We start from the raw sequence: 24334 nt of genomic DNA, 5'->3' as shown, positions 1-24334 counted from the left end.
AGAGTTTCTAAGTAACACTGTGATGAGCATGGTAACATTTAAGGGACGACGTATGATAATTACAAAATCACAATAGGAAAAAACCCAAGCAGATTAGCATTTAAAACAGCCTTATAAACTGATAGAATTCCATACTCTTCCTTAAGTGCACCCTTCTTGTTTGGTTCTTCCACAAACGCTTCCGTTTCTTGCTCTTCTGACATCCCATGCAAGTATGGATTCAATGGTGGTGGCCTCCAAAATGATCCATTCTTGAACATACGGAAATCTTCTGTCCTCCACTTTGTTGGAGCATCTCCCTAAGAGAAAACAAAAGCATTTTAATTTTGGTATTCTTTATTTCATTATGCTTAAAGTTATGAATTGTCACTAAAATTCTACTTGCCTGAAGAATTGAATAAAGCTTCCATCTGTAATATACATGGGCTGGAGTCTGGTTTTCAAATAAAAACCTACACCAAAGAGCAAAGAAAAGATATAAAACATATCACACATTATTTAACTGAGGCAAATCCAAAGGAAGTAATAAAAAAACCCATCAAACCCTGTTCAGAATCCCACCCCAGATGCTGAGTAAACAAGATAGATAAAATCATGTACACCTACTGCACAGCTGTGCAGAACAAGTACAACTGCTCATGTACATACACATGCAAATCTGCAAAGCAGAGTGCATAATTCAACAAAGGCAAAGCATTTCTCAGGAGTTAAAAGCAGAACAAACAGGGTTAAAAAGAATACCCATGCAACCCCACAGTAAAGCAGAAGAATCATCAGTGGGAAGAGTCACTACGGGAGCAACTGCAACCTCAGCACAAGCGGTGCAGGAACTTGTAGTTGCACAGGTTCCTCAGACTGATTAGTAAATGACTTGAAGTTTTCCACCACTAAATTGCCTGAATTGTCAGAACACGGACAAGACTTGAAGGGCGGAGGGGGGCACAACTAGCTCATTTTTAATGGCCAGAATATTTTCTCAATTGGTATACAAAAACCATCATGAAGCACACTTTAACCTTACTTCAAGTAAACTATTTTTAAAAGGTCCTTTAGTTTTTCCCTAGAAAAGCTTTCCAGTGACTGCATTTCACAAGAAATTTGGAAACTAATCCTTTCTTATTCCATTAACAACAATAGCTGGAAATTCTGACAATTTCATTATGTCACTTAATATTTAATCCCATTTGCACTAACATCAAAAGAAAAACAACTCCCAGCTCTTGCTAAAGTTAGAAATTAGGCTCCAGGAAGATTGGACTTTACATTGAGTTAGTATGCCTGTTTTGGGGAAGACTTTTGTCTTTTTTTTTTTTTTTAAAAAAGGAATGCTACTACTCCCCCTGATGACTTCAAATCCCCCACAAGAGTGGGCGTTAAATGTAATTTCATTTATTACCTAGATATTTTATATATGTACAGATGTTTTTTATAGTGTATATAGTATTTTATTTCTCTGTACACATCAGTAACAACTGGAATGAAGTGCATTCTTCAAAAACATAAGCATTTGTACAATTTGTAAAATTTAAATCTGCATAGACATAGTAAAACCAATTCTTATTAGCATTTCAGAAATGTAAAGTATTAGCAACAGTGAAAACAGTTAACAATATGTCAAACTGAAGCAACATAATAAGCACCTGAACATGGGATTGTTGATTTCTCGGTTCATGATCATGGCTTCAAACATAGGCCCTTCCCGTACCACAAACTCTATCATTCGATGTATCAAAGCGAGCAAATTCCTACAACAACAACACAGTTAAAGAAAAATTGATTCAGACCTAACACTATATAGAACTACACTCCACCTAAGATACTACAACTGTGCAGGAGATTATTTTGCTGTATTGTTAAGAGAACTGTACAAAAGATTGGTAACATGGAACATATTATAGCCTTGCATCATAGACACGGGCATTCTAAAATATAAACATGCCTACAACTGGTTAAGTAAGAATTTAAGAGGAAACCTCTTTCCTGAATTGCCACAGCTTAGCCTACAACCATCTGCTTAACAGTCCTTATATATAAAAATGGGCAACTGAACACCAAAGCACAATTAACTACCCAAAAACTAAGCCCTCATCTAAACTGTCGAGAACTAAGACCAAAGTGTTAGCCAAAGTTCTACAAAGTAAGAAGTGGCTGAATATTATGCTTAAAATTAAAGACATATAGTTTTGAATATTCAAGAGAAACTGCATTTAGCTTTCAAATAATCAAGTATGAAAAGCAAAATTGCTTCCTTGATGCCAAACAGGGCAATGATTTTATTAAATTTAGACAATCTCTTTTTGGTCAAGACTCAACTATTGACATAAAACAAAACTGTCCATTATTTCACGTCATACCTTCCAATGTCTCCTCCCTGACACACTCAAGTGAACCAAGTCACAATTAAAAAAAATAAATAAAAATCTGAATTCATTTCATTCAGCACTACATCCTGAGACAGGAAAGAAGCAGATGTGAAGTGCACATTTTTCAAGCCACATCTGAAAATGCAGAGTCACTTATAAATGCTAACAGGAGACAGTCATATAAGTGTTGTGAAGAACAGTGATCAGCAGTTTCCAACCTTTTGGGTTTTTTTGGAAACAGGATCCTGAATTTTCAAATATAGATTTCCTACATATATCAAAAGCTCCACAGCATATGTCCCTTGAATGTGATGCAAACAAATAAAAATATACAGATTTTTACATTTTTTAATTTATTTTCTTAGATTTAACAAACGGATATTGTTTCTTCATGTTATCTCATTAGACTTTTAGAGCTTTTTTAATCATGAAAATTCAAAAACTGTTACATTAAAAAGCTGCAGAATTTTCTATTACTTCTTAGCAATGAGGTGATTATTTTCTACCATGAGTATTCAAAGTTACAGATATAATGCACTAGATCAAAAAAAAATTCAACTTGAAAACATAGTAATAAAAACCTGCCCCTTCCATCTGCCAACTTAGCAGATGTGCTGTTTTACCAGCTAGCATAAATCTACATTTGCCTCAAATATTACACAAAAAAACCCAAACTGCTATCTGCTCAATTTTCCTGTATTTCCTTTTTATAATCCCAGAAACATTGTAAAGAGGACATGGCCTCAATAATTCTGTAGCCATTTTATTTAAAGCAGCATTCTGAAAGTCTAAATAGCAAGGCTGTACTTGTTATATGAACTGTATTTGAACACATCAGTAAGAAAACAATTACCAACTAGCTTTCAAGCCTCTGAGCTATCACACCATTCATTTATTTTAAGGCAAGTTCAATGTGATCGTTTCTGGCTTCCTGCAGGACCATGCCATTGATTTTCATCTAATGCATTTTGGTATATGAGACACGACTACTTGAAAGTGAATTTCTCAGAAAAAAAATTGATAGCGTATTCTCGGGTTTTTCTGTTTAGTTAATTCGAAGAAGTAAGAGATGTTGAAACCAGTATTAATTAACGTAATTATAATACATTATCCCACTGAAGCCAGTTGAAATTTCTGCATGATGCAATGCACTGTGTAATAGTCTTAGCAGCTGTCATTATCATCTTTGAAAGTCATCAGGGAAAAAAAAAATTCAAATACAATTCAATTAACATAAGCTTTTCGTCTATGACCTTTCAAAATGCTACAGTAAATAAGATGGAAACTTCTTCCTCTGAAAGTTACTTAATCTGTAAGCACTGTACAGTTTTACAAGTACTTGTTCTACTATTCAGTGTTTTTCTCCAAACAAGACTTCTCCTGGTTGTCCTAATTACTCATGTCTTTACCCAACAAGAATAGTAGTGACTTAAAATTTAATCAAGAAATACTAGTGCGTTTGATCACCGATTGACATGTATGTTAATATACTGTAACTACCTTCACAAATCTTTCTCCCCCCCCACACACACGAAAAAAAAGAAAAAAAGGACTTTGTGATAATTAAAACAGTGTAGTAAAAAAAGATGATAGTTTTAAGTGCATTATTTTAAAATGTCATTTAGCTTAAAGTTGGCCAACAAAAAAGAGTTTTTCAGTTATAATAAAACCACATTTATTGGAGCCGATCGTACCAATGTCTGGTCAAAAACTGTATACTTTCCCAATCCATCCCATGATGTTTTCCTGGTCCCCCGCTGCCGCAGACAGTTCAGCTGGTGTTGCTCACCAAGGCCAATGTCAAAGAGAATTTGGTAATCTTTTGTGCTTATTTACTTTTAAAACAGTGTTGTGTTCCTATGTTTGGGAAAAGGTTTTAGCTTAACTGAGCAAGAGTATACCTATGCTGGTGAGAAGGTAGGAGCACTGATGGGGATCAAACTGTAAAAATACCCCTGAAATATAGAACTACCTTTTTCAGCATCCAAAATTATTAACTGCTGCACATAAAAAAAACCAGCAGAAATTAAAAAAAAATACATTAAAAAAAAAAAAACCAAACACCCCCAAAAAATAACCCCAACAAAAAAAACCAAAACAAACAAACAAAAAACAACAAACAAACCACAAGAGAGAAAAAATAAAGGAGGAAAAAAATCCCACAGCACCACACTGGAGGCAGCTGCCTCCTAGCTATGAGGTACTCAGAGATTTATGTCAGGACTTAGCATCTCTAAGACACGCTATTTCACCCTAGTGTTCACTCACAAAATTACCCTGCAACTATTTCTAGGGCTCAAATTAAATGCAAAAAAGATAATTACTTAAACCTATCTTCACAAGAAAAAAAAATTAGTTAAGATAATAAGACTGTAAAACACACACATTTCTCACAACTGTCATGAAGCAACCATTGCTCAGTCAAGCCATTACCTTTTCCTCAACATCATCATTTTTCTTTAAAATTCCGAAGGGGAAATTTTCTATATTTAGATCAGTAATAATAAAGAAAAACATGTACCTTTCTGTTGGGATAACCACTTTGACTATGGCTTGCGACAGAGTCTGTATATGAAGTCACATCAGATAATAAACATAGAATATGTGAGTATTGTTAACAAGTAACAAGCAAAAATATACATATGCAATGAAAATACTACACATCTATCACAAGTTTTGCAGGCAATCACTGCTGTGAAGTTATAACTAAGCAATTACACAAAATGCAAATGGTTGTGTCAGTGAACCATAAAGGTTCACTAATTGCAAAGTATCAGAACATTCCTGTCAGAATGTACATTGATGCACTGAATAGGTACTATGCTGATATAATTAAGAAAGGAGTTCTTAAGTTTACAAAAAGATTCTAAAGTATTTGACTTGGATCACATTGATATTACTTTATTCCCAAGTCTTACAAAAAACAGCCCTAACATTTAAGTGTCATTCAAAGAATCAACAAATTCTTACAAATGTAAATCAAGTTGGTTTGTGATTACAAGATACTTACCCTTTTATCAGCTAATAGTCCAGAAAAAAAAGTTTGAAAACTGACTCCATAAGTAGCATAAAATACTTACTCAATGTCCAGATTAATTACCTTCTACATAAAATATATCAACTCGTCTAAAATAGTGTAAAAATAATGCTACCCAAATTAAAATGTAGTATTTTCTCTAAATAAAACAATTTAGATCCTGCAATTTGGCAGCCAACAAAAGGGGGGGACGTAGGAGAAAAAAATCCAGGGAGCCTGGAGGGGGAAAATGATAGCCAGATTTAAAGCAGCACTAAAATAAATCAGGATGTTCCCTAACATAGGCATGAAACAGAACTTCAGGAATTAACTAGGTTCCCTTGGGCTACAGCAGGGAGCCATTGAGCTTGTACACTAAGGGCCGCCAAAGTCAGCCTGAACAATGCAAATCTATGAAGCCACTGAAATACTGTCACAGGTGTAGTATTTATCATTGAGATATGGCCCAGGGTACTGTAAGTTACCTTCTCAAAATCTTCCTTGTTTTTTGGCGGTGGTAACATTGGAGCATTAGGATTCTTCAATCTTTCCCTAGGCTGGGCATTAAAAGGCAGTCCTGATGGAGGAGGTGGGAGGGTATGCTCCATCATAGAAGGCGGGATGTATATTGGATGTGGTGGTATAGGTACAGCTTTGCCCCAACCTAACTTCATTTCAAATGACATAATCATCTTGCCTGAAAAAGTGAAAGTAAACAAAACAAAAACACCATTATGCTATAAATTGGTTCTGCATTGCTCAAGATTTCTCCATTGAAGCGCAACATTTAGGTTTGCCTGCCACAGTTTACTTTTTGCTTATGCTGCCAATTAGCTTATCACATCTATCAGGCTACAATCATTCAAATGAAAGCCTATTGCATGTAATGTTTTATTAATCTTCCCCCAAAGTACATTTTCAGGAGACTACAGTACAAATTACTTGATTTGTTGGAGGAAAAAGAATTTTAAAAATTTGATATTCAGTACATGAGAATGAACAGAGTAATTTTTAAATCATACTAATTCTGCACTTCAATTCACCAAAATGTTTTGCTCATAATAACAAACTTTAAATTATGCTAACAAAACCAAACATAAGAACTCCTACATAGTGTAAACCTTACTAATGGTCCTAGTAAAGGACCATTTTGACTAAGCTGTACAAGGGCAACCTTTTAGTTTTTATTCTTTTTGTCTAGGATGCCAATTTTCTCTTTTTTCAGGCTCTTCCTGAACTGTAAGGACGCAGCTTGCTTCAAAAAAAATATTGTTGGGAAACAACTACAACAGATTGCTTCTTAAAACAGTCTGTTTAGAGGAGAGATTATCAAACATTACCTCCTGCTCACATCTTCAAAACAGTTGGAAAGGTTACATCTTTACCCACAGCAAAAGCCGCCAGTATACTCAGTCCTTGAGTATGCTGTAGTTTGACAACATTCAGCTGCCAGTACAACAGTGTGAACTAAAATCACTGCCAGTGCAATATCTGTTGGGAGTTACAGCATGCCTACCTATTAGCCTGATAAAACAACTTGAAGACATAGTTACTCCTCGGTATTCCTACAAAAATAATTAGAATTCCAAAATGAGAAATCTGTTTACCATTTAAATTCTTTAATGCTCTTTCAGCATCTCTCCTGTTCATAAAGGCAACAAAGCCACAATTTCTTTCTCTTGCTCTTTCTTCATCAGTTCTTGGCCACATAATTTTAACACTTGCTAATGGTCCAAAGCGTCCAAACTCTTGACATAACATCTCTTCATTCATCTACATGAAAAAAGGTAAAAATTATCATCTTGCTACTGTATTTCTAAGATACGCATTCATATTACTGTCCAAATCTAGAGATTTTAATTTGCTGAGTTTCTTGGAAAACAACACTTTATTGATGCCTCCCCAATGCGATATACTGCAAAAATAATGATTTTTAAAACTATATTTTAAACTGAGCACACTCAAATTTTTGAGATTTGATCCACCTCGCATGAAGATATCCATGGAAAAATAATTTTAACTGACCATTTTTGCATCTAGTAACTGATAGTCTAAACTTTAACTTTTGCATCATCATGTGCAGAGCATTTATTCAAATGAATACTGCCTCTATGGTCACCAACTACACCTAGTATATGGGTTTAAACATATGCACACGGTTTAAAATAAAAAGAGGGGAAAATTGCCAAAGGAAAAAAAATCATCTGGACCCAAACATGCCAACACTGCATTCCTTGACTCCAAACTTACCTGAGGATTAATATTTCCAAGATACAAATTTGTTGTGCTTGGATCTCCAACATCATGTGACCCTGGTGCATAATCATCCAGTACTACAATGATGGAGGAAAAAAAACAGAAAAAAAAAAGAAGTCATAATTTTTGCTATGCATTTAAGTGGCAACATTAGATTGAATGAGAAAAGAATCTCTATTACCACCAGATGATCTGTTTCTTCTTGAAGGAGCATCCACTGAATAAAGAGAAGAAAAATACATATTATCCTTTAGTCTACAAATCACGTAGCCCAAACAAACATAAAAAATAGTATCTACTTACTTGAACGACGTTGGCCATCTGAATCTGACTGGGGTGGTTCAAAACGACTCAATCTACCTTTTGTTTTATGTCTTTCATCACGTTCCTCTTGTATTCTACAAACGTTTAATGTAAATAACAAGTTAATACTGTTTTGAGGGGTTTATTCTATAATTTTAAAATTAACTTCAGAATTACGAGAATGCTTAATATTAAACAATGGGCTTCTTAAAGATTTCAAATTGTCACTATGTTTGAATTTCTGTTTAATCAACTGGAATATATGTACCAGAATTATTCCAGATGCACGCTTCCTCATTCATACTGTCAGGGTGTTTTAATCTCAAACAAAATTGACTTGGTTTAAGAAGCAGTTTACAAGACCAGAAATAAGAATACAAGACCAGAAATAAGAACTGTGCTCTGAAAGTGACCCGAATTCAACATCCAACTGCCAGAGATCCACTGACCGTTCAGATGACTTTTCGAGACGCACGCAACTCCTTAGCGTCTATTTCTCCTTCTACCTTTCCTAAGCCTGTAGGCCACCTTGTAGTGTGACAGACACCTCCACATGACTACTTCCACAACATACAGGATCTCATCTCACTTTATACCTCTGAGGATAGTACTCACAAAATAACTACTTGGCCATTTATGGATTCATAATGCAGTACCTATTGTTTTCTAATGCACAGAAGTTATTTTGGTTTCCATCTCTAACATCAGGGAAAATGTATGGCACTGAGTTACATTCAATAGATGTGTTGTATTATATATTCAAAAGTGAAAGAATCTGTTTTTTCAGTATTATTCAACTTGGTTTTGAAATTATGCAAGCTGAAATAAATCTCTAAACTTTAATTCTAAGTCTTATTTCTGCATTAACACAAAAGCTCAACCTCATACTGCAATTCCGCTGAGTATAGTTTGAGAGACACTGACAAAAGGTCTTATTCTTCCTGAGACTGATACACATTTCAATTTCCCCATCAAGGGAAAACTCAACACCCATAACCTGAACATCCTTATCTGTCACAGTACCTACTCGTCTTTCTGCATCATCACTAACTTCAACAACGCATGAGACCATGTTAACCCATGTTCCCATTTATGGGCTCACGCTTGCTAATCTGTAACAGAATTGCATCCCAAATTCCACTTGTAAGTAACATACTGACAGCAGTCAAAGAAACAAAAATAGGTTTCCATCTTTTATCCTGGTAGATGGCTGGTTGATTCAATCAACAAAGCTTCTATTAACACATGATCCAAAAATCATCTTCGGTAGCTTTGGAAAGAGAGAGTCATTTACTGGGATCTCTGAAATACTTTATGCATTTACATGTAATTTTTTCTATTAACATATGATCCAAAAATCATCTTTGGTAGCTTTGGAAAGAGACAGTCACTTACTGGGATCTCTGAAATACTTTATGCATTTACATATAATTTTTTTGGTTAATTGCTCCAGATATTCTTCTGCTTTGGATGGCAGTACCAAAGGGTTTCAAATCAAACATCTCTGACATGCAGAGAAACCCATTCATTTCAACAGACAAGTATCTAAGCCAACATAACAGACTTTCTTGGTTTGTTTTTTGATCATTTTATAGACTCTGGTCAATGCTAGATTTCAAAACAGAAGTCCTTTTCAGCAATAGTGGTAAACATTTCTGATCACCAGTCAGCATAAGGGCAGAATTATCATCAACATCATGAGCTAATTAGATGGCAACTGATTATCCAGATCACCAACACCTATATACAGAGTTCGAACTCTGTTTAATTACCATTGCCATTGTTAACAAAATTATACCACTCCACAAGCATTTGGGGAAAAAACAAAACAAAACAAAACAACTCCAATAAAAACTTACTTTGAGAAACAGCTTAGCAAGAATGATCCTAAATATTGTCTGTAAAAACAAGGTTAAAACCTTGCATCTTCCTTATTTACAATTAAAAAAAAAAAAAAAAATAGTCAAACTTACTGCTTTAATTCTTCTTTAAAAAGTTCCAAATTACTCTTTTTCTTTTCCTTCTCTCCTTTCTTCAAAGGCTAAAATTAAAGATATATCAGCCAACATTTCATCAGGTAAGATGAACAACAATAAAAACTATACATATATAACAAATTTTTAGATCATTTTCATGCATATTTTACCCACAGCTTTCAAACCAAGAAAACTACAGGAGAGAAAAAAAAAAAAAAAGAAAACACCACAAAAACCAGACTTGAAAACATTAAGACTGAGCACTATCAAACACGAAGCTAGAAAATATAAAATTAAAAGTAGCTTAAACAAAACTTTACTACTTCTCATTGCTACAATGCAGCATGTGTGATCACTCTCTCTACAACATACAAATTTAAAATATCTGTGATTTATTTTGTTGGTTTGTTCCACTTAGGAACTTAGAAGCTGACTACACCCCTAGCAAACCATCATGCTCTAATGATGTGTGTACATATATATGTAAATTAATTTACATATATATATTCAACTATTTTATTCACAGACTAACATTCTACATGAAAAGAATTTCTTCTCTTGCTTCCTTTCAGATGTAAATACAGGTCTGAAGAAACAGTTACTCTAAATAGTACAAGCTCCTCAGAAAAAAAAACCAAAAAAACAAAAAACACTCTGGAATGACAAATATGGATATTGTAATTTTTTTTTTTAACTGTAATACGTGTACCTTAACTAACTTGTGAACTTTCATCCTCAACAACATTGCTTTCATAAAACCAAATTTAAATGAAAACGTTTCCAATAGGCAGACATACAAAATATTTATTGTGTTACACACTACAGCTTTGGAAAAACTGGACTTCCTACTCACCCCAGGCAAAGTTGTTTGTTTGTTTTTGTTTTTGGGGATGGTCTGCCAAATAAATAAAATCATTTTTACCTCATTATCTTCAATCACCATTGGACAGGGCAAGTGAGTAAACTGATTGCATTACTTGATAAGTATTACGACAAATTTGAAAAGCAGTAATATTCTGACAGTACAAACACTTGCATATGACATAACAGAGCTCAGCATAATAAAAAAATGCTACAATTAATTTCTGTAACTGTAGAGCTTTACATACAATGAAAATCACAACTGCCATCCAGTCTTACCCCACTAGTCTGAATTTGAGTTTTGTTTAAAGTTGGAGGGAGGCTAGAATGGGATTACTCACAATTACCACATTACATCTCATTTCCCCCCCCAACAGGCAGTAACGTGTATGTTTCACTGAAGCTTAAAAATTGTAGTAAGCTCTATTAAAATACTTTTTAAAGACATCCAAGACATTAATTACACATTACACATATACAGTAGTAATAGTAATCATATATAACTACCACTTGACACTAAGTTTGTTCATAATATTTCCATTACTTTTTATGATGAAATCTCAGTTGAACAAAAAACAAAGAAGTATCGCACCATGCTTTTGACAGAAGTCAAAATGAATTAAATAAAAACAAGGTGTTCAGCTTCAAAAATCTGCAAGTTCTACAACCTATGTGGTACAACTCAAAGAGCAAAGGGACTTCTCAAACATCACCTTAAATAACATTTCAAAAACCTCACCAAGAAAAGCTTGAATCAGTGCAAAGGTCCTCTTTTTTTTTTTTTTTTTTTTTTTTGAAGTTATAAAAAGCTAAAAAGAGCTGGCAGCAAGAATTGCTTCTAAAACTTCACAAATTCTCGGGATTGGAGACACTGTTACTTTGCAAGTCACTACATCTGTATTCATGAGGAGTCTGTCTTAGCAGGAACATAGTAAACACATACAGCAGACAAATCAAAGTGCAGCGCTAGGAATATCATGGATACAGGGCTACTGGACCTCTGCATTTCATCATCTTGTTATTTGCTATGGGATTAAGCAAATCAAAATGTTCACCTTCTTTCAATATATGATAAATGCAGATAAAACTACTCTGCGAGATCTCACAGCCTTTTTTTTTTTAAACACTTCTAAATATTTCTTAAGTATGGGTTTAACATTTAAATAAGAAACTTACAGGCTTTTTGGTTTCTATCATTAAGAGAGATGGAGGCTTCTCATTAGATGGCTGGTTTGGCTGATTTTTCTGATCTGAAAATCGTGATGAAGGCTTATAGATTTTACCCCGTTTTTCATCTGTTTCATGCTCCTCTGCAATTAAAGGCAAATTAAAACCAAATTGTATTAACTAATGTTGCACAATACTGTTCATTAGAAAGAATACTGTTGATTTTCAGTCTTGTTCATTCAATATACTATTTCATTTTAAAAAGTGGTAATACAAACTTTCCCTAGTTTAGCATCGTTTAATATAAAGAACAACGATTAGGTTTTTAAAACAAACATTTCTTCCTCTGAAGTTTTAAAGACATATCATACCACTACCTACCTAGAGAGTCAAAGCATAAAGTCAATTTTAGCTACTTGAGATCAAGTTCCCTTTGCTACTTCTAATGTAACGTATTAATTGTAAAATGCAATTCAAAGCAAATCTTCATCTTTACTCAAAGCCAAATGATCCACCACCCCCACAAAAAATACATTAGTTATACCTTTAGATGCATTAACGATTCCTCCTCTTACAAATGTTTTCACTTTATTACCATCGCTTCCTTCAAAGGCAGCAAGGAATTCTTCATAAATTTCTGCAGCAGCCTTCTCATCCTCCTACATAGCAAATGTTAATCTATTTACTATCATCACAGAACAACCTTCACTAGACAGCTATTCTCAAATTAGCTATGTGACATTCCTTTTTATTTGCTAGAGTTCATGCTACAAACTGCATCACATGAGTTTCAATTTTAGACAGAATTCAAATTTCTGAGATATGTGGGAAGAACACAGCACATAATACATAAAGCAAATAAGGCCTGTATGCTCAAATATGGCTGTTCATTTACAAGAGTTTACATGGCAATTTAACATCCAAAAGATACCAAACAGAAAATACCAAAGACCAGCACTCTGAAACTGAAGCTTTGTTGACCTAAGCATCAGAAAACAGCACATACGCCATCTTGCCCATTACAATCAACCCATGTGACTGAAGGAAATTAACAACAATCACCTTTACGTATTTCCCAGAGAAGTTAATTCAGTGACTTAATAAAGCCAAGTGTAACACTAAATTTCGCACTACCATGTTTCTTTAGGCTCATATTTCCAACAACCTAGCAGGAGATATCCCACTGAAATATAGTAACAGTGATGCGTGTAAAGTTCAAAGCCCAAAATTTTCAGAACTTTCACCTTACCAACTATAAGCTACAGATTTCCTAATATTTGGATGCTCCCAAGTATCCAAAAATTCAGTATCAAATTTTAACGTTTTTATTAATTCCAAATAAAGTAATTACATGAAAATGTTTTACAGAATAACAAGGATGTGTATGGAAACAGTTCCAGAGATAACAGGTACTCTTCCTAGTTACTTAAATCCAGTGATACAGAGCAACAAGGAATGGAAAATATCCAAAGGTGATGCCTGTCTTCATTTTGAGCAATACAACAACCAATGGACTGTTGTAATTCAGTAGTTCAGGAAGCCAGAGAACTTTGATTTTCCCACAGAAGGAAAGAGAAGCAAGTCTCTCTACATATATTAACGCCACGGATGCCAAGAACAAATTAAACATGTAAAAGACAATTCACTTTTGTTCTTAGAAAGCTACGATTATCAAAATAAAGAAATCTGGTGGTCAAGCTGATTGTAATCTAAAAGCAAACTTATTTCAGCACTGCATACAAAATAAAATTTCCACTGTATACCATTACCTTCTTTTTTAATTCTTCTTGCTCCTTCTTGCTCAGAGTCCGTTTGGCAGTACTCATTTTGCCAATACTGAATGCTTTAAGTTTGCTTTCCATTAGAGGCTGCAAAAGGAATAAAAACACACACATTAAGCTTTTCACAAAACAACTGAAATAATGTTACTCTTCATGTGGTCTAGACCAAAAACTTTCCACCTGAAGTGACTTAACCCAAACAGAACAAAGAAAAGGCTTCCTGTAGCTCTCTCTGAACTTGCCATTATCTAATACAACCAAAAACCTTAAATCTAGGGTTTTTAAAAACAAATCGTTCTCCATTTAATGAGAAAGATTGTAATACACTATTCAAACACAGATGAAATATGAAGGGTACTTGCTGTAAGAGCCCGGAGATCTAATCACTGCACAGAGTTTCTATACCTTTGGAAATACATACTTTGCACTACAGTTCCTTTTTGATCATTGTAATTTCCAGGAAAACAAGGACAAAGAAAAGTTCCAGAAGCTTTTCTGACTATTTTGGCCAGAAAAATGTTTGCACAAGGCTGAACAGGTGTAACTGAAGAACAAAACGGATGGTAAATATCAGTTGTACTTCAAGGTTAATCGTAATATTTTGGCTTGAAGAAGAAAACGCATTCTTGAGGTTTTTAGCTACTAGTTAAATAAAAGACCTCATATTTAGCTCCTAGATTCTTTCTACTTTAGGTAGTTTAATCTCCATTCCTTCCTTCCTTCCTTCTTGGCACCCTGATGAAGGAAGGACTCCATGTAACAGTCATTTCTGGAGAGTATGAAATTAGAATTCTTAGGCTTATGTTTAGGTAGTTAACAGATGGTAAAGCATTGAGAGAGTACAAATAGGATGAAGGCGATGTTCCAAAGGCAGAGGCAATGGGAGGGAAAGGAGAGAAACGATAAGAAACTTCCCTGGGAACTCCTAATACAGTAATTCATGAAGAACCAAGAACAAGAAAAAAGCCCCAGGAGATCAAAACATAAGCAATTAACCTTTATTTTCAAAAATGCTATGATGCTCTTACACTGCACAGTGATGCTTAAAACTACCATTTCTGCAATGACAGCTCTTTAAAAAACAATCAGCTGAATCTAATAAAACATCAACACAAATAAGGTGAATCACTTACCTATCATACTATTTAAAAATTGCCAATGCCAACTGCACAGGAGAGTTTCCTTGAGGAATAATTTTCTTTGTAAAAAGTTTTATTTCCAGTATCAGCTTCCTATTCAGAATTTTTTTTACATACCAAAAAGCATTGTGAAAAACACCTGTTTAAAATACCTTCTGTTCATAATCCTTCTTTAGTATCACAAACACCTCCTAGATTTGTGTCAAGTACATGATCAAAATAGCTCAAATTTCTTTGAAAAATGTTCCCTGCTTCATCATTAAAAGGAAAACTATCACTTACACATTAATGCAGGGTTGTCTGGAGAGTTTCTGGTTTATGACGCTATGTTTGTCAACATGAGCTGCTGTGACAGGTTTACCAGGAGCTTTTAATGCATCTGTGTTTTTGAAGTCAAGATCAGTTTTCCTGTTGTCTGAATATTTCAGTATAACAATAAACGATCTTGGGAAAACATAGGCATATTGCTACAGCATGGCAATGGAGACTAAAGGTTTATCCTGTCATCAAGAAATAATCTCTCACAGTGATCTTACAGTATACCTGCAGATCAGCCACATGTATGTATGTTCTAGTGACATAAGGGAAGCAGCTGTAAGATAATGAGAGTTCTGGCACTTAGATCTCCTCCATTTAGACAGGGTCTCAGGGGAAAAAAGAAAAAAAACCACAAACAAAACACCTTCAAAGCGGCTGGAGCAATATGAAGTTAATAGGATTAAACTAATTTATGTCTGCTAGTTACATTCCAGTAGGCAATTATATCATTATTATTAACCACATGCAGCTTCATAGCATTCCAAACAATAGAGCTATACAAAACGTGAAAGCCTTCCTCCTTCAAAAAATGGAAAATACTACAGTGAAAAGGGTAAAGCAAAAGATGGAAACAAAAAGGAAACTTAGAGCTGAGTAATCAAATCACCGTATGAAAGCAAACTCCCATTAAATGTAACACTGCATTGACTTTAAGAAGGCACAAAGTACTGAAGTGCCAGTTCCATCAACACCACAAAAGAGATTTAAGAGTAGTTTTCCAAATTGTAGCAAGTAAAGCAAAATTAATAAAAGGACCTTTCTTTATGAAAAGTTTCTGCTATCACAACTTGAATAATGTTATCTTACAAGCAATTTAACAGCTGGTAACTGACTTTTTCATATAGAAAATCAAATTGAGATCTTGAAGAAAATCCAAACCACAGAATTGTCTGGTATTAGCACTGTTTGGTACTTGCTGCCTGTTTTAATTTTTGCTGAAATAGGCAGGCCTTCAAACAACGTACCAACCACATGACCACGTAAGGTCCCCGCGGGGGAGTGGTGGTGGGGAGACTAAGTAATAATTTCTACCTTTTGCTTTCAGTATATTCTACTAGAAAGAAAAAGACATTATGAAGTTAGGGCCATGCTATTTCATTTTTGAGAAGCCAACCGTACACAAGACGACACTTAAACATACAATGACCCTTACAATTAATAGTATTTTGAACTATTCTGCTGTACAAGAGAGAAACATATACAGTGTCCTCACAGCTTCTTCCTGTTCAAGTACCTATTATGAATATGTAGTATCATGCAGCAGAGATTTCTATGCTAGTGGTCAGTTGAAAGCTTCAAGGAATATTTTTAAAAATTAAAATCAATGGTTGATTTACAAACACCTGCAGATTAGCTATCCAATGCACCAGAGTCTGCCTACAGCAAGTGGTTTTCTGTAGAGAACAGGCCTATTTTGAATTTGAGGGTTTGATAAGATTTTTTTGTTTAGAGTGTGTTCTGGGGTTTTTTGGGTTGTTAGTTTTTGTCTTTTTAATTATTTTGGACTTACATGCGAATCAGCAGATCCAGTGCTGTGTACTGCATCTGGCGCCCTGACCTGAAGAGAAAATGAAGAAGAGTGAGACATGGAAAAAGAAACAGACAAACAACCTCTGTTTTATTAATTCAGTTCTTTGAATGCGATTTTCATTTCAACTTCAACATCCACATACACAAGAACAAAGTTACATGTAATGTATTTTAATGACATAACACAGCATAAACAACATCAATATAAGGCAAATAAGGGATTGAAGATAGACTGTTCTTGCTACCCTTAAAAACATCTAAATTTCCATAGCTAGATTTTATAAACATACCACAAATGCTACTGCAAGCTCAGAAGAAACAACAAATGTTTGTTACACTGAATCCGCAAGAGTTATCATTAAAAGCTGTTAAAGTTTACATAAAGAGCTTGATTATATTTGCCTTACTATAAAATAATTTCCAAAACTGCTCTTAGTATGCTGTGCACAGACGGAAACTGGCCACCTCAAGAGCACTAATTTAAGTCCAATTTGTGCATATGCGCTAATTAACATTATTAAACTGTAACTGAACATTAACATGTAAACCAGTGTATATACAAAATTTGCATAGGATTTTTTTTTTTAAATCAGGTTTTTAAATGAGTGTAAGTGATGGAGAACACTCCAACAAATAGGACTGAACACATTTTTAAATTATGTAATACCCAAGTTCCAGAAAACCCCACTGACATAACATCAACTATTAAGACATAACTGTCTGATGCACAATTCAGATCTACATTGAAATCTAAGTAAAAATAAAACATTTCCATTAGCTGAAATCTGTTCATTAGTTACAGAACATTAACACTTCTCCTTATTACCAGCAATTTATAGTTTCCACCAGAAATAGTAATACAACAGTGCTCATCTCCAGTCTTCCAAAAGAGACAAGCACCAAAAGCTGCTCTAGATAGTAATTTACTAGACTTCATTTTCATTTTGCGTCATGCTTTTTCATCAGCTAAGAGGCATTTATCTTTGGACAAGTTCATTCCTATCTTTTAGAGTCACATCAATTTAGAAAAAAATGGTAGACAGCACTTTAAGAACCAGAACTAAGTCCACAAAGGTAAAGAGAGACACAAAGATATAATCCTTAACAGGGAGAAGTAAAAGGCTCCTAGGAATTTATTTGGGAGTTTTTTCCAGAAAGAGAAAGGAGCAGGCACAAAAAAACCCCTAATTATGTCTTACTCTCAGATTTCTCAAATCCACCTACCTGCAATACTATGCATTAGTCACAAGGCACATATTTGCACAGAAGATAATAAATTTAGTTCACATATACCAGTAGTAGTTCATTAAAATGCACATGGAAGCAAATACCACAAGCATCTTTTGCTAATAGCACTTCCTGCAAACTTCTCCTCTGTATTTGGTGCTGGATTTTTTTGTGATTCACAACTGCCTATAGCACTCAAATCAGTAATGTGTTACACACAGTTCTACACACTGCAAAAATGTAGCTTAAGGAAACCTGTTGTTCCCTTCCCGCCCCCCCACCCCCGAGAGCTTATCACTATATAGCACAACATCACAGATGAAAAAAAGACACAGTGCGAAAGGATTTCAGAGCTTGAAAACAGCATTCTTCCCACTGCCAGCTGCCACCCTGTGGCAACCAACACATCAGTTACAATTCCATCCTTATTTATTCCATCCAGTTATTAATTCCACCCTTAAAAAAAAAAAAAACCCACAAAAAGCATTTTCAGACCTGTAGTTAAAAAGACAAATCTCAAAGGTGGACTGATACGGTGCCATCCGCCTTAGTGTTCTGGCAGATTCAAGACCTAGCACTGCTTGGTGGAAGGAGGTTGTTTGGCAACAGCAGAATGAAATTACCATTTCTCAGTTCTCCACATCTGTTTCATTTACAGAAGTTCTGAAAAGCAACACCTTCCAACAGGGATTGGTGCTGAAACTGCTTACAGGGAGAACAACAAACAAGGCACCGCACACAGCAATAAACTGTACCAACACTCAGCACAATGACACAACACAATATCCTGAGTAAGAACATAAAAAAGGTAACAGACACTAAATCTGTTTCTCCAGCAACAGAGCAGATGATACTGCTTGGAAAGGCTTTCAACGCATGGTAGCACACAGAGATTCCGCAGGCTAACTGCAAGAAAGCAGGCCAGTGATCAAAAAAGTCTGGAAGCCACTGAGCTACAAGTACAGCAGTGCTCCACAACCCACCAACAGGGACCATGGCACTGTGGAACAAGCCACTCCAACAACAGCCAAGCAACAGAACTTCTACTAAGGTGCACTCTGAAAACTTCAAAAAAGTGTTCTAGCTTTTAGACCAACTTTATCTCACAGGAACTAGCAGCTTTGCAGAGCCACATTATTTTCCTCCTTAAACAGGTCTTCTTTTCCCATCTATAAATTTAGTTCATACCTTTGGTACTGCTTCTGGCCGTCCAGCTGTACCCATGAAGAACAAGATGAAATGATTCTTAACAAAATTATGTATTGCTATCTGCCAGTTTCTAATAAGCAGTTACTAAAAAAAAAAAAAAAAGAAACCCTACTTCACACAGCACTGCACTTTGCACCACCTTGACAAAAGGGTAATTTTGTTTCCTCAAGAGTTACACCAGCTGAGTTGACTCAGCAAACTCACAGTGTCCTCCCAACATTCACAGAGCAGAGCATTTCAGATGTTGACCACCAGCTTCGAAACCTGGACCAGCATTATTTATTCCTCTTGTCATCATGTTAAGTAGCTCGAGTAAACTAACTGTTGAAAGAAACATACCCAAAGCTCTGTCCTGCACCTGATGATGCCTGAGGTGTGAGGATAGCTCCTTCATGTTCCAAACATTAACAGAAAAGATGCAATGAGTCCATCTTTCAGTCATTGCCAGCTTAAACAAACTACAAACACTCTCTTATTCCCAGTTCATTGGCTCTACTACTCCGCATGAAACCTCCTCCTCTCCCCCCAACCCACACTATTTTTCAGCTGGATCACTTTCACTACACAGGTCCCACAAAGAATTGTGCCAGCATAACTTAAGTAGCAATGTAAGATGCCGAAATGGCATTCCAGTAAAACATGGCCCTGTCAAATCACAGCTTCGGAGGTCACGTCACTCAAAGCTCCATTACTGAGTCTAGCCAAGTTCACTCAACCTTCAAAGGAAAGGTTTTCAAAAGAAAACAAAACCAAAAAACCCCACACAAACAGAAAAACCCAGAATCTTTAAAGGACCATACAAATGAGATTTGTGGCAAATTCCTATTAGTAAGCCAAAGCAAAGAGCCATCTCTCAGATTCTGGTGTTTAATTTTTTTTCCAGCTTCAGGCAGCATCCAAAGAAAACCGAGATGAGATGACTGCTCTCCCAAATCTTCCTTCCTACCAGCAGTGCAAGTGCTCACAAATCCAGCTCTTCCTAGTTTCTCCAAATTTAATGATCGCTCAGTAAAACTGGCATGATCATGTTATTTCACAAATATTTAAACTATGCTGTATTCAGTAAGCAAACTTGGATTGTTTGGGTTTTTTGTTTGTTTGTTTGGGGTTTTGTTTGTTTGTTTGTGGATTTTTTTTTACTAATACTGATGTCATTTTAGCAAAACAATAAAGAGCAACAAAGGCACAAAAGCTGCCAATAAAACCCAGGAGACAATCCATGGCCTTCCACATGCTGAATGTTATTTTTACAACTGTAATGGTTACAACTTAAACATAAATAAAAGCCCTGCCCTTGCAAAAACTAATAGCTTCAGGGCAGTGTTTATGAGAAACTCTGGTGTAAGGCAGTCTTGCCCTGTTTCAACACCTTCCATTAATTCTGCCCCCATACTGAGCACACTGAACTAGAATACTTTTCCCAACCTAACTGATCACCTAGAAAAGAGAGAGTTGGGAAGTCCACCTAAACCAGTTTCCAATCCATAGCAAACTCCCCCCAGTCATGCCAGATCAACTAATAAGGACAATCTTTGGGAGGGGAAATGCAGCTAAGGTGAGAACTGGCTTGTGTATGCTCTGATACCACAGAAAAGCAAATGGAATCACCACTTAAATTAAGATATTAGAATACAGCAAAGGTAGAGAGGTTTCCAGCTTGACTTCTCTTTTTCATTCTTCCTTTCTCTATGAAACTGTCTAGAAAACAAATGCTTGCAAACACCTGCAAATTATTTTATATCTAACCCATTCACTCTCTACATTTACCGGAATAGCTGAACAACAATAGGGGAAAAGTTAAAGATGAGTTTCACCATCCTGCAGAATGCTGCATCGAACTGGAATTCACCACACGTACAGACTTGACATTGCTGCTCTTCATACACTTCAACTTGCCAAAAAAAGCTGTCCATTCATAAGCAAGTAATCACTGTTCTTCTGTATTTAATTAACACATAACTTAGTCAAAAGCCCAAGAAACGCTTTTAAGATTAAGAAATGTTGTTATAACATTTTTTTAGAATGAAAAAGGGAAACCTACAATGGATAATCTCTTCTGCCCCATGGTACCCAATGTGTACAGTATTATATGTAAGAGCAGCGGACATGCAATATACCCATACTGCACATGCAGTATAATCGCTGTTCTCAGAGGATAAAATAAGAAAATGGAAGAGCCATTCAGCAGCTAATATTTCACTATATCAAGATAATAATTGAGCTGAGTGATCAGTATCTGCCATCTCAGAATCATACCCTACACTGACCTCCTGCGCGGTCTTGGGCAATCTCTATTTTCTCTTCCTTAAATTTGCCCTTGTTTCCTATTTAGATTTCTGGAAAATTCAAGCACATATCTTGCTATGCCAATCTCAAAGTGACAAAGGAATAGATGATGCTTTTGCAACACATTTCACATCAGAGACTCTTAGAAGCTGACCATATCCTAAAAAGCTACCACCACAGCAACACAGGCAATGGGTGCTCCTGGACCTGTATCATCTCCAGTGAAGGTTTTCTAATAGTGAATCAAACAGCTGATGCCCCAAGAGCTAAGCATGTCTGATTTTATTTCACATCTCAACAAAAACATTCTCATGGATCCAGATATATACTATCACTATTTTCTGTGGCACATAAAATAATACTGACAATACACAACAAGCAAAATCTATAATGTAAAGCATGGGAAAAAGACGACTGAAAAGCAGCACATGTGTCTAGAGTAACAGGAGATTGAGGGGCAAGGAGACATGGCAGGATACAGGACCTCCTCAACTGGCCTCAACAGATTAACACACATCTGACTACCCATTCTTTAGTAGTCCCACTGACTTGAATGGGATGGATGACTGAGTATGAAGAGTTAAGTGTCTGCACGTACCTCTGCAGAACTGAGATCTAGGACAGAAAACAATTCTTATAAATTAATCATTGTATATTAAAAAAGAATATCAGTACGGAAATAGTAAACAACAACACAGAACAGGCCATGATGTAATTTAAAGAAAGGGATCACATCTGGGTTGATTTTGTGTGCCATGTCATCAGTTGCAGGAATCAATAATTAAATTGTAATTCTATGCCTAAGAATATATGAAATCCCAAAATGTCTTATTCCCTGGAAGCCATTCTCTATAAATTAAGACCTACTTTACTACTGAAGTTTTCTGTCTGGCCCTTACTTATAGTTCCAAGCCAAAGGCAAGATCCAAAAATATGTTTCCTGGCAATATTTGAAATAGATCATAAAAGGGAAACAAAAATAAACCTCTCCTACTCTAATAACACCAACTGAGTAAACATGCAAAGACTCTTGGTAACTACATTTCAGCTAGTTTCCTAGCAGCCAAAAAAATTAAAAATAAATCCTGTTTTAGCTAAATACAAAAAGGGGCAAAAAGTATTCATCTGTGTATCACTGGAAATTCCTGAGCCAAAACGTGGCTTCTCCCTTGGCCGATTTACACACTCACATCCTCCCCCCCAAAAAAAAAAACCCACCACAAAAAACCCCACTGAAACCTGGAAGGTTTATATGCTTCTGGCCTAAAATCTGCAACAGAGCTGAGGAAAAAAGAGTGTCTAATCGCTAATCGTCAAACCATCTGCTGCCAATGTGTCCCCCAAAACCCCTCTCACGCTCTGCTCTCCTGGCAGGAGGGGTGTCGAGGGGCACAGGCCGCTCCGGGCCGCTGTCACCCGCAGCCAACCGCGCACTGGCTACAGCCCGCAGCCCGGCACAAGTTTGCCGTAACTCCTGCACTACCTGGACTTCTGGTCTGCGAATCCAACCGACAATAATTACAGGAAGTACGAGCGGGTACAGGGAAAAGAGCGGGGAATGCCAGGGTGGCTTTGGGAAATCTGCAACAGCAGCGCAAACCAAAAGACGACCCTCGATCAAAAATTAGCGTTTTCCTTCGCACTCGAAGTTGGAAATTAACCCCACGCGGGCTGCAGCCAGCGGGGGATCAGGACACCAAGCACGAAGGAGATGAAGCCCGTACCGGGGCACAACTCGGGCATTAGCGAACCGCCCGCACCCGACGCCGGGCGCGCCGGCTGGAGCAGGACGGCTCACGGCTGCCGTTACAGCGCGCCCCGCGGGCCCCGCGCACCCGCCCCGCCCTCCGCCGGGGCACGGGGACGCGACGAGGCCGCTGCCGCCGGCCTAGCAGAGCGACGTGCCCAGGGCGGCCTCGGGAAGCGGGGATATCCCGTGAGAGGCCCGGGCCCGCCGGTCCCGCCGCGCCGCCCCCTTCCCGGGGCCCGCAGTCACCCCGGGCAGAGAGCAGGGACAGAATAGGCCGCGCCGCCCGCGCCTCGCCGCCCCGCCACTCCCGGGCCCCGCCGCCGCGCTAGCAGACGGCAGCCGTACCCCCCACTGCCGGAACAGGCCGGCGGGCCGCCCCGGAGAACGGCCTCACCTTCCCACTGGCTTTCTGCGAGCCGCTGGGCGCCTTGTCCGCCATCTTGCCTCTCCCCTCGCTCAGCCCTGGCGGTGAGGAAACGAGCGCCGATCCCACCGAGCCCGCGAGCGAAGGACGGGAAACCGACGGCCGAGACACCGATGGGGCAGCCTCCGCCCGCCGGGGCGGGGCCTGGCGGTGTCCCTGCCCCTGCAGGGCCTGGTGCTCTCACGGCGACAGAGGAGAGCCCCGGAGAAGCCGCAGGGCGGCCCGGATCTGCCCAGCGGCCGCCGGCGTAATGCAGGCAGGCATAGGCCATCATAGACCGCCGGCTTGGGACCGAGCGCTGCGCTCTGAGGAGGCACCAGCTACCGGCACTTGTCAGTGGCCGTACAGCTCGGAGGCAGGGCTCGCCCCTGAACGTCTAGCGAAGTGACCTAGAAGGAGTACTGGCTTGAACAGCATCAAAACGTTACATAAAATCAAGAAAAGCCCAGGAATAAAAACGTGGTCATTTGGTTGAAACTATATGATCTTTAAGGTCCCATCCAACCCAAATCAGTCTATGATTTTATGACAGCACAGCAATTCGTCCATTGTTGGGTTTGATAGCATAGCACCACAGCAACTTTCTTTATTAACATTGCTTAACTAGAGATCATAACCAGGGGTCTTGCATTCCTGTGCTTTTATGGGTTTCAGCGTTTGTGGAAGATGCTGGGGGTTGAGATAAAACACAAGGAAAAGACAGTAGATACACAGAAATGAATGAAACC

At 37.4% G+C, this 24334-nt stretch overlaps 1 protein-coding gene across 6 annotated transcripts in view; it reads right to left on the bottom strand.

Moving 5' to 3' along the window:
• Positions 1-23740, bottom strand: part of U2SURP (U2 snRNP associated SURP domain containing) — a 45659-nt gene extending 21919 nt beyond the window's left edge. For 2 of the 6 annotated variants that reach the window (XM_030493742.1, XM_030493744.1), the window contains exons 1-15: positions 23577-23721; positions 16691-16738; positions 13712-13810; positions 12487-12601; positions 11952-12085; positions 9912-9979; positions 7939-8033; positions 7817-7852; positions 7630-7712; positions 6987-7152; positions 5865-6076; positions 4885-4928; positions 1641-1745; positions 386-452; positions 136-299 (exon numbers count right to left, since the gene is read on the bottom strand). In XM_030493742.1, the coding sequence (XP_030349602.1) occupies positions 136-299; positions 386-452; positions 1641-1745; positions 4885-4928; positions 5865-6076; positions 6987-7152; positions 7630-7712; positions 7817-7852; positions 7939-8033; positions 9912-9979; positions 11952-12085; positions 12487-12601; positions 13712-13810; positions 16691-16738; positions 23577-23621 (1481 nt within the window). In that variant the 5' untranslated portion in view covers positions 23622-23721. Of the gene's footprint in view, positions 1-135; positions 300-385; positions 453-1640; positions 1746-4884; positions 4929-5864; positions 6077-6986; positions 7153-7629; positions 7713-7816; positions 7853-7938; positions 8034-9911; positions 9980-10767; positions 10810-11951; positions 12086-12486; positions 12602-13711; positions 13811-16690; positions 16739-23576 lie in introns of those variants that run through there. The other 4 variants (XM_030493747.1, XM_030493743.1, XM_030493745.1 and 1 more) reach the window with 4 other exon arrangements.
• Positions 23741-24334: the final 594 nt, after the last annotated feature.

The sequence above is a fragment of the Strigops habroptila genome, chromosome 8 (genome assembly GCF_004027225.2).
Source record: "Strigops habroptila isolate Jane chromosome 8, bStrHab1.2.pri, whole genome shotgun sequence".
NCBI classification, from domain to species: Eukaryota; Metazoa; Chordata; class Aves; order Psittaciformes; family Psittacidae; genus Strigops; species Strigops habroptila.
Note: the sequence above shows the minus strand (reverse complement) of the source record. Positions and strands in the feature narration are given on the sequence as shown.